At 33.4% G+C, this 10383-nt stretch overlaps 1 protein-coding gene across 3 annotated transcripts; it reads right to left on the bottom strand.

The window, feature by feature from the left end:
- Positions 1–365: 365 nt before the first annotated feature.
- LOC120211104 (bifunctional nuclease 1-like) lies at positions 366–4700 on the bottom strand. Of its 3 annotated transcripts, none has more exons than XM_039209730.1 (11): positions 4457–4625; positions 3893–4213; positions 3565–3735; positions 3430–3479; positions 3241–3297; positions 3074–3139; positions 2864–2938; positions 1404–1522; positions 1179–1270; positions 753–817; positions 366–628 (listed from the first exon to the last, which is right to left on the bottom strand). In XM_039209730.1, exons 2-10 carry the CDS (start codon positions 4194–4196, stop codon positions 756–758), a joined length of 996 nt encoding a protein of 331 aa, XP_039065661.1. In that variant the 5' UTR covers positions 4197–4213; positions 4457–4625; the 3' UTR covers positions 366–628; positions 753–755. The 3 variants fall into 3 exon arrangements, with proteins under 3 accessions (XP_039065661.1, XP_039065660.1, XP_039065659.1); XM_039209729.1 differs by having other exon boundaries at positions 714–817; positions 4457–4624; XM_039209728.1 differs by lacking the exon at positions 366–628 and adding an exon at positions 4669–4700 and having other exon boundaries at positions 646–817; positions 4457–4540.
- Between the last annotated feature and the right edge of the window lie 5683 nt (positions 4701–10383).

The raw sequence follows: 10383 nt of genomic DNA, 5'->3' as shown, positions 1-10383 counted from the left end.
TAACTCCCCTATTTTATAACATCCCCAAAATCTAACTCCCCTATTTTATAACATATTTCGATGCTCCATTATTGGTGTAATAATGACACCATTATTAGTCACTTTGCTGCTTTGCTTCCCACGCCATGCAACAGCTTTAGTTCAGAGTCAGAGCTGCAATCAAAATAAAACTGAAGATACCATGTATTTCCGAGGGCTTCTACATGGGCTGAAGACGTGCACTCCACACATCTTTTGGCCTAAAGATGCCAAACAGTCATAGACATTATCTCAGCCATTTTCCCATATATAACGTGTTAAACTATTTAAAACCAAAAACACAACATACAACCGAAACCGAAATACAAATACGCAAATTACCAATCTGTCCGTAATAAGCAGCTCAATTATCAATTGATAAGCATAAACAAAGGTGCTTATATTATATCACCAATACTAAACTGCGTTTGTACTGTACATATATATATATATATATATATATATATTCACAGACTTCACTTGTACATTTATATTTGGTACAAGATGAAAGAAACAACTGTTACTGTCGTGTGTAGTCTCCAACTATCTAGTTTATCACCTTCCAAGTTCCAACAATAACTCCCTTTGATATTGAAGTCACCAAGGACAACTGAAAAAAAAAACTTGTTTACCGTCTGCTCCAAGTCGGATCAGGAAAAAGGGACGATGCAAGCCAGTCTGGATCACAATTGCACCTTCAGGGTGCACCCTATTTTGGGTTTAGTATATATCACCTGTTATGTATGTTTCCTCAGCTTCCTTTGAGCCTGGAACTTACGAAGTTTGTCTCTCAAGTCGGCTGACCAAAATCATTAAGTTATTCACATGAAAAATAAATCATGCAGACCAGAGACGATAGTGGTCATGCTACAGTTATAGTTCACTACGCATTGCATCAAATATACCCAATGATCTTAAGATCTTGCCCTTGACGTTATTTTACTACAGCCAACAAATAAAATTTACTTCACCATGGATCAAAAGAAAAATTAAAATATGGAGTTACTCTTCGAATAAAAGACAGGCTATGCATTGCTGCCTATATCAGACAGCAAATCATCAAATAATCTCAGGTAGCACGGATAATATCAGTGAGACGAGCAACCAAAAAAACCTCTAGGTCGGGGATTCATGGATGATGTGAGTGAGGGGAAGAGTACCAGCATCCTTGTAGCGTTCCTGAGTGATAGCCTCATTTAAGTTGCAGACCATATTAAATTCCTCTGTATCGAGACAAAGCTGACCACTTGGCCTGAAACCATAAATCAAAGCATGTAGCATTCCAGATTCTCACATATTCAAAACAAGAATCTCCTGCAAGTGTTAACATGTCCAATTCTCTAAGGAAAAGCAAAAATTATCTCCGAAGGGGTTTCAAGACTAACCGGTCCTGTTCAGTGAATAATAACCCATCTGAAGCTGGAGACAGCACTGATGGCTTCCCTGATTCAATCACTCGCATCCCATCACTGTATGCCAAGTACTTATTCACTTGTATAGAAACCTGCACAGCACATCAGGTAGGCTTCCAGTGTCATTTTGTCTGAAAAACTTTCAAATTTTGGTAGGAATTAAATCAGCTCAGCAAGTGAAACAGAAAAATATGTATATGAAAATTTATAATTAGACCATATCTTAATTTAATCACACAGAATGTAAAAACAAGAAGTGGTAATATGAAAGTTTATATTGAAACCAAAGCTCACAAAACCAAACTAGTTTAGGTGGCCTAAAAACCAAAAAGAAATACAGAACCAATGTAAGGTCATAGCAAAAGCATAGAGCCATTGACAGCCACAGAATGCTTCTCTATAAAGGATACAGCATTTCTGCCATCATATCAATCAACAATAAGTCAATTTTCCAGGATGTCTACCACTTTTCAACGTTATACAGTACATAAAGGGGAAGGAAATTTTAACAATGTCCCAATCTATTCATAGATATCCTTAATCATTAAACTAGCATAGACAATGGAGACAATTCAAATCCATATCTCAGATCAGTATTCTTTCTCCTCAACCCCGAGTCTTTGAAATTATCAATCAGCATTGCAAATCATTTGTACATTTTAGCTGTTAGAAGATACTATCTAGCATGATTTTAAAGACTGTCAAAACAATCCGTCGTTAAATATGTTAATCTGCTATTTAGCTTTTAGAAGATATTATCTAGCAAGATTTTAAAGGCTCGTGTCAAAACAATCCGTCGTTAAATATGTTAATCTGCCATTTAGCTTTTAGAAGATATTATCTAGCAAGATTTTAAAGACGTGTCAAAACAATTGCCCGTTAAATATGTTAATTTGCTTCAATAAGGGCATCTAAAGCATCCATCTAAGACCTCACAATAGAAGTAGCACTTGATGAACCCAGAAGATACAATTATAAAAAAGTTTGACTTATAGTACATCACTGCTACAAGTCAAATGCTCCAATGACTATCGGTAAAAAGAAGGATAAACTAACTTTTAGCCCTTGAAATTGACAACTTTTCCCAACTTGATCCCTGAACTTCTTTTTTGTGCATGTCCTTTAACTGCATTTTTTGTCATTTTGATGATGTGACGCCAAGATTGTGGTGTGTCACCTTTCAGTTCTTGAACTAAAAAAATTTCCCAAGTCGATCCCTAAACTTTTTTTTAATATGCGCTTGTTCCTTGAGCTAGAACTTTTGGTCATTTTGATAACATGACACTCTAAATTGTGTCACATCATCAAAATTAACGAAAAATAGTTGTCAAGTTCAGGAGCAAGTTGGTAAAAGTTATCAAGGTCTTCGATAAAAAGTTGTATTATCCCCCCCCCCAAAAAAAAAAATCAAACTAGAGAAACATAAAGGATACCTTGCATCTCACAGCAATGTTGATGGCATCAGAAGGCCTAAGGTCAAAAATGACAGGCTCTGACTCATCACCCACCTGTTAGAACATGCACATAGTCAATGAAGACAACTCTACATGAATATTTACATCCCAGAGTTACAATCAGACAAATGCACTAAAAGGCGAAAGGAGTGAAAGAGAACGAAGTTTAATCTTGAAGAAGGTATATACCTTTGTGAGGTACAACTGAGAAAAGTAGGCCTCATGCACTCTTTTAGTAACTCTGACAAGCTTTACCTGAGAATAGCAAGATAGAACATCACCAATTCAGAAGCCACGTCTCTAAGGATTAAAGACATATTGAAATGATGGAGATGGAAGAAGAAAAGGAATCATACTTGGTAGCCCATCTTGTCAATCATGTCCTTCACTACTTGATACATAGTAGGTCTAGCCTGGAGCCAACGGCAAAATCATATATTAGCATTCACATTCGCTACAAAGTAAGTACCCACCAAATTCAATATATCGAAAATGGCAAGAAAAAAAAACCCTGACTCAATGGAAAAGAGAAAACAATAACATACAATTTGGACATTGCGCACTGCTGCCATTAGCAACACACTTGGCATCTCCACTGCAATAAAAACCACAACTCAATTCAAAATGAACCGAAAAATTAATAAATAGAGTCAAATTATGGAGCATGTAAGATCACATACAAACAATGATTGGAAGAAGAAGACCAGTCCCATCTTCCATCTTCAGAACGATGGCAGGGTGCGGTGCATAATCCTGCAAATGCCCGCCTTGAGGATTGTTATGGACGCATCTTAAATGCCTGCCGTCCCTCATTTTGACCATAAATCCATCAGCTCCACTCCTCACCTCAACTATATCAAATAATTACGAAATACTTCAGTTAATTGTCCACATATTAACAATCTATATAAATAGATTCCAGCTTATATACAATTAAAAGGCAACAACAAAAAAGAATTATGAAAACAATACAATAATGAAGCAGTCACTGATTTAGCATCCACATACCAGCTTCCAGCACACAGGATTCAACGTAATCTTCATCATTTTCATTGAAATTCTCGGCCGTGCTTCCATTCCCATCTGAAGAGGAGCTGAAATTGCACTGCACCGTGGTCCTGCGCTTGCGTAATTTGAGTTGGCGAAATAAAGCACGCGATTTATTCTTTCCATCAATTATCCCTCTACATCCCCATATATCACTTCTATGCGATCTAGCTCTCGGGAAAAGAACATTTGCCAGAGGCGTATTAAACCCAAATTGCTTGCTCCGAACGGCAGGGCAAATCACCGGTCCTTGCAACGAAACCATCTTTCCTCTTTCACAACCTACCCCACGATAAAGACAAATAAATTACATACTCCATATTGTAATATTCTCAGGAGAAAATATTAAAACGGAAATGTACAGTTTATTTTTTTGTTATGATTTTCCAATTGAACAACCAATTTAGAAACTTAAAAAATCAATATTCTTCTTATATTAAACACGATGAAATGATCCTATAATTTAAAAGTAATTAAAATTAAAGAATCGATTAAAGTAAAAATCGATAGATAAAAGATCCACACCAGAATCAAATGTTTCCGAAACAGGCACAACAACTATACAGATCAAGAATCAAGAATCGAAGATCGGTTTTGATCGCGTCTAGCCTGTCGAGAATCACGATAATCTTAGAAACTTGAAACTTTTTTTAAAGATCTAAATCAGAAAATTAAACGAAGAAGCTAAAAAAAAAGAGGATGGAAGGAAATGAGGGGAGAGTAAGCAAATAACCGACAAGGTGAGGTATCAGATGAAAGAATGAGCGATGCCGTAGCCCAAAAGATAAGAGAATCTTTCTTTTAAGAGGTCCCCCCCCCGGATAATTATAAAATGCATGTCTCTCTCTGGACCCTACCGCATTGAATCTAGCGATGGTAAACGGGTATAGTTTTGTAGATTTCGCACCGCATCTGTTTTAATTGGAGCGGGGATGGGTATAATTTTAACGGATAGTGGGCGGGTGTGGATTTATAAAGTGGTACCCGTCGTGGGTGGTGGGCGGGTAATGGGTTTGAGACATTACCCGCCCCGCATCCGCCCGCCCCACATCCGCCCACCCAGCTAAATATCTATTAAATTTTGGACCATTATGAATTTAGGTGTAGTTTTAGAGACTAATTTATAAATTTTAATATTGTATAATATATAACATATAATTTATCCAAATATTAAAGATATTTAGTCTTTAATCTGGTCTTTAATTAGGGAAATATTCAGCTCTTTGATTAAACCCATAATACCACTAACCACGTCATTTTTCATGTTTTTTAGCCCATGCTGTCCATCCAAACACAAATTAGCCATACTATAAGCATTAACATCAAAAGTAGCAGTTTTCATGTTCTTTAGAAACCCATATTAGGCGCACTATGAGCATTAACATCGAAAGCAACACAATAATCCAGCTCTACGACTACATGCTCCCTACAATCTGTCTCCATAACATTCGTAGAGCTACTCCTTTGAAAAATTGAAGCATACGCTGCTACCGCATCACGAACTGTCTGGGAACCAACTCCAACATCCCATTAGTTTGTTGTCAGGCGGGTCTAGATGGGTATGTCGCTAGTGGGTAGTGGGTGTGGGGATGGATTTGAAAATGTACCCGCGTAGGTGGGTGTGGATTTGAAAATTTGTACCCATCATGGGTGGTGAGCGGGTGGTAGATTGAAAAATATTAGGTGGGTATGGGATGGGGAAGGGGGTATCCGCACCCGACCCACCCGTTTGCCATCCCTAATTGAATCTTTGCCGATGTAATCACATCATTAGTACTCTTTGTAATTTACGCTTCTATCCCTGCTTGCTATCATTAGATAGGGTTTAGTATGAATTCCCGAATTTGATTAAGATATTCATTCTAGTTTTATACAGTAGGCGGAGGACAAATTCTAGTCTTATATTCAAGATTTATTAAAAACTGTCACATAAATCATTTAAAATGATATGGTATTTTTATTTTATTTGTATAATTAATTAAGTTATACAATTAAAAAATGTATACCTCAAACTAATGATGTATGGATGCAAAAAACTTTTAAATCATTAAATTTAAACATTTATATTATGATTGGTAGAAGTGTTAATGCACCATAAGTGGGTGATGGTTGACTGTGGTTGTAGAAGTATATCAAATTCTCAGTTTCATATATAATGTTTTAAAATTCTCGATTTCATACATAGTGTTTTCTGTCGTTAACGGGTTCACTCATTTTTGTCATGCAAAGTGACGTGGAACCCTATGACCACTGACAAAATGATACGTGACACTTTATAAAAATATTTTTTTTCAATTTTTATTTAAAAAAACAAAATTCATTTCCTTCTTATTTTGACAAAAACATATAATACATACTTATACCGATGTAAGTAAATAAAATAAAAAAGTGTAGCAATTAACACATACTTATATCAGTGTAAGTATGTGTTATATGTTTTTGTCAAAATAAGGGAGAAATGAGTTTTATTTTTCTAAAACAAAATTAAATTGGCATGTGTCATTTTGTCAATGATCACAGGATCCGCGTGGGCGGATGTTGATTTGAGAATTTACCCGCATAGGCAGGTGTAGATTTAAAAAATTTACCCATCGTGAGTGGTGGGTAGGTGGTGAATACGAAAATATTATGTAGATATAAGGATGAGGGAAGGGGTATCTGCACCTACCTCTCCCGTTTGCCATCCCTACTCGAATCACCATGCCCACTTGACGAGTTTTATTAATATATATATATATAAACTAATACAAAATAATTATTTTTAAAAAACCATAGAACTCGTCATGTCGACATAACGAGTTCGTATAAGTTCTCTAAAAATATTACCCATTAAAAAAAGCATAATGCAACAAGCTACTAAATTTTAAGTAAAATTCTTCAATTAACCCCTACATTAAAGTATAATCATTAACTCCTATTTTTTTTATTTATAAAAAAGGCATAATGCAACAAACCACTAAATTTTACATTAGAAGCATTAACTCAAACATTACATTAGAAACATTATCTCCTACATTACATTACAATAGAAACATTAAGTTGTTACCTCCACATCTTAATCTACATAGTCAGCTAAATCATCATAAAGTTCTTCAATCCATACTTTCTCTTGTTTCCTTCTATATATAAATAGTTCAAGTTCTTGAAGTTCAACTTCTATATTATTAGATGCGTCTTGAGATTTTGTTTTTGATGTGAAAGGAGTTGCGACTTAATTATGAGACTCAACAAATATGTCAACATTACTCATAGAATTGGTAATGTATGTATCAATCATTGTTCACACTACAAAATTATTATTCATATAGCCCATTGATGAATGATGTGGAACCAAAGAAGTTGGAAACCTCAACTATAGTAAAGAAAATGTTGAATCTTCATTAGCTCCAACCTTGTTTGAAATTTTCATCATCAAGTCAAAAAGTCGAATGTCTCCCTCGAATATTATTATGATAGAATATATTTAATTCTTAAATATGGTCAACAAGTTTAGAAATAAGTTGATATATAACTGAAAAGATTCTGTTTTATTTTGAATTATTACGATAGGGTCTAATTAATTATAAAATATAGTACCAAACAAATTCAAAAATGAAGTGATATATAACTGAAAATATAATTTTTCATTTTGAATTATTATGATAGGGTCTGATTTTTCATTCAATGGTCACTAAAATAAAAAGGACGTTTTTCATTAAAAATGGTCAAAAACGTCATATATGAGTTGATATATTACTGAAAAGAAGAAAGAACATTAAATGTGGTCAAAAAGATCATATATGAGATGATATATCACTGAAAATAAGAAAGGTCGTTTTGATAAGGTCTTTTAAATTGGCATATGTTCTTTGAAAAATATCTAATTTTTAAAACTTTCTTAAATCTACAAAAATATTCTTTCAAACAATGACTACGTAATTCTTCACATGTAACATCTCAAAAAGTGGACTAGTGACCAAAATGCAAATTTTGAAAGTTTGACGGTCAAAGTAGAAAATTTGGGAAAATTTTAAAGACATAAGTGGTATTTTTCCCAAAAAGAATTTATTCCATAAATGGATTTAGTTAGTGACCAAATTATAAGATTTTGTAAAGTTTGGTGACCAAATTATAAACTTTAGAAAAGTTTAGGGATCAAAATGGTAATTTGGAAAAGTTACATTTGGTTTCGAAAATAAGGAAATAAATATATTATTTTCACATTTTTAAATGTTGGAAAATAATATTTAAGGATTTAATTTCATATTTAATTTGGACTGTTGGATTAAAGTGACAGAATTGTAAGTTTTGAAAATTGCAAGGGCAAAATGGTAAAGTGGGAAAATATTTTGTACATATTTGACTGTGGAATATGACAAGGTTAATGTAGCTTGGTATTAATGTAAATATCAAGTTCATTAAGGGTAAATTAGTATAGATATTTTGATTTCAAGGGTAAAGTAGTAATTTGACATTTAATGAATTTTATATTCAATATTTAATTAAGAAAGATGAATAAATATCATATGATTTTTTCATCTTCTCCATCAGCAAACGTGAGCTCCTCCCAAGGTAAGAAATAAATTTTGTTTCAATTTTTGAGCTAATTTCTTTGGAATTCGAGTTATGTCGTGAAATAGGAAAGTGATCTACGCGAAAAACGCTATCATTTGGTACCAATATTTCTTTCTAATCTTGCTGGATTTCAAAGATCCCAAATATAAGGATTTATGTTCATGATAGGATTCATGAAATTGATGATAAATCTTGATGATTTAGAGGTTATAAATTCATTTTCAAGCTTGAGTTATGGTTAAAACATGTTCAATCTTTATAGAAATTATTCTTTGAAAATTTGAACATGATGAATTTGAGTGAGAAAAATTATGGAAAAATTATATAAGGTCTAGAAATGATGTAGGAAGTATTCTACAAGCCTTAGAAAATTTGGGGACTATTTTGCAAATTTTGAAAAGTTAGAGGACCAATTCTATAATTTTGGAAAAGTTATGAATGATTGTATAATTGTTTAATAGTTGATGTACTATGCTGGAAATTATTGTTTTGGAATTAAAATGAGCATTTAGATGTGAAATATGACCATTTTGGAAGTTTGAAAAGATTGGTGATTTAAGTGCAACATTCACATAGTTAGTGTACCGATACACTAAGGATAGTATCAATACACCCTTGAATTGAAAGTTTTCAATTGTAATTTGTGTACCGATACATAAGTAGTGTATCGATACACTAAAAAGGGAAATGGAAATTATATCTTTCTTTTAGTCTAAGAGATGAAGGACTGAATCATAATATTTGGAATGCTGATATAGATATTATATGTATGATTGTATAGATATTGAGCACAAGCAAGTTCTGAAATGACTGCAAAGTTAGTATCAATCCAAAGAGATAAATCATAGAAGTGGATTTGGATTTTATAAAGTGTCAATGTGAGTGCAATTTAATTATACTTATGTTATCGAACAAACATTGGCTTGCGATGGGCCAATGACAGAGTTACTATGGTAAGAAGTGACTCCTAAAATATTATTTGATTTGTGATGCAAGCATAACGTTATACATGAATGTTTGAATACATGATTTCATAAGTGATTATAGGAACATGTAATATAAGATACGTGAATTCAATATAAGTAAATACATGGAAATAATATATAATTAATATGATATAAGTGATTACGTAAAACTGTGAGATAAGTTATATAGCATTGATATACGGACTAAATGAAAGTATGTACATGAATACATGTATAAGTTTATATGTTATTCTATGTGCTATTTGATGTTTATATGAACATATGTGAACAAGATATGACATACGTGTTTACATGAACACATGAGAAATGATATAAGCTATATGATGCGATCTATGTGATTACATGCACATGTGATATATGTCACATGATATGAACCTATGTGATATGGGTTATATGACAAGAATGATATACAAGTTACATGAGAACGAGATATGAGATTACATGTTTATATGATACAAGTGATGTGAACTGTTATAAATGATAATGCCTATGTTATGTGATATGAGAGCTAGGGGTATAGTTGGCATGCCAAGAGTCGAGGGTCTACGCGGTCCTTCGAGACATATACAGAGGTCATTCGGGACATATGCAGAGGTCCTTCGGGAAAAATACATAGGTCATTCGGGACAAATTTAACATGCCCCTAGTGGGACCACATACGAGCTGTGGTGACAGCATATATGCACAACCTCTATGTACTCACATATCTTTAGTTCTCACAAGTGTACCATGGGCTAATAAAGAGACAATAACAAATACAATATATGTGATGTATATGCTTTTGGGTGATATGAAATGTATTACATGAATTATATGATGATATATGTGTTATATGATATACAGAAATGATAAGTACAAGATCATATGATAAATAGAGATTATGATAATGATGTTGATAATGATGGTATATGT

This window comes from Hibiscus syriacus, unplaced genomic scaffold, assembly GCF_006381635.1.
Source record: "Hibiscus syriacus cultivar Baekdansim isolate YM2019G1 unplaced genomic scaffold, ASM638163v2 tig00109957_pilon, whole genome shotgun sequence".
NCBI classification, from domain to species: domain Eukaryota; kingdom Viridiplantae; phylum Streptophyta; class Magnoliopsida; order Malvales; family Malvaceae; genus Hibiscus; species Hibiscus syriacus.
The sequence above is the reverse complement of the archived record's forward strand: the minus strand, read 5'-3'. Positions and strand labels throughout refer to the sequence as shown.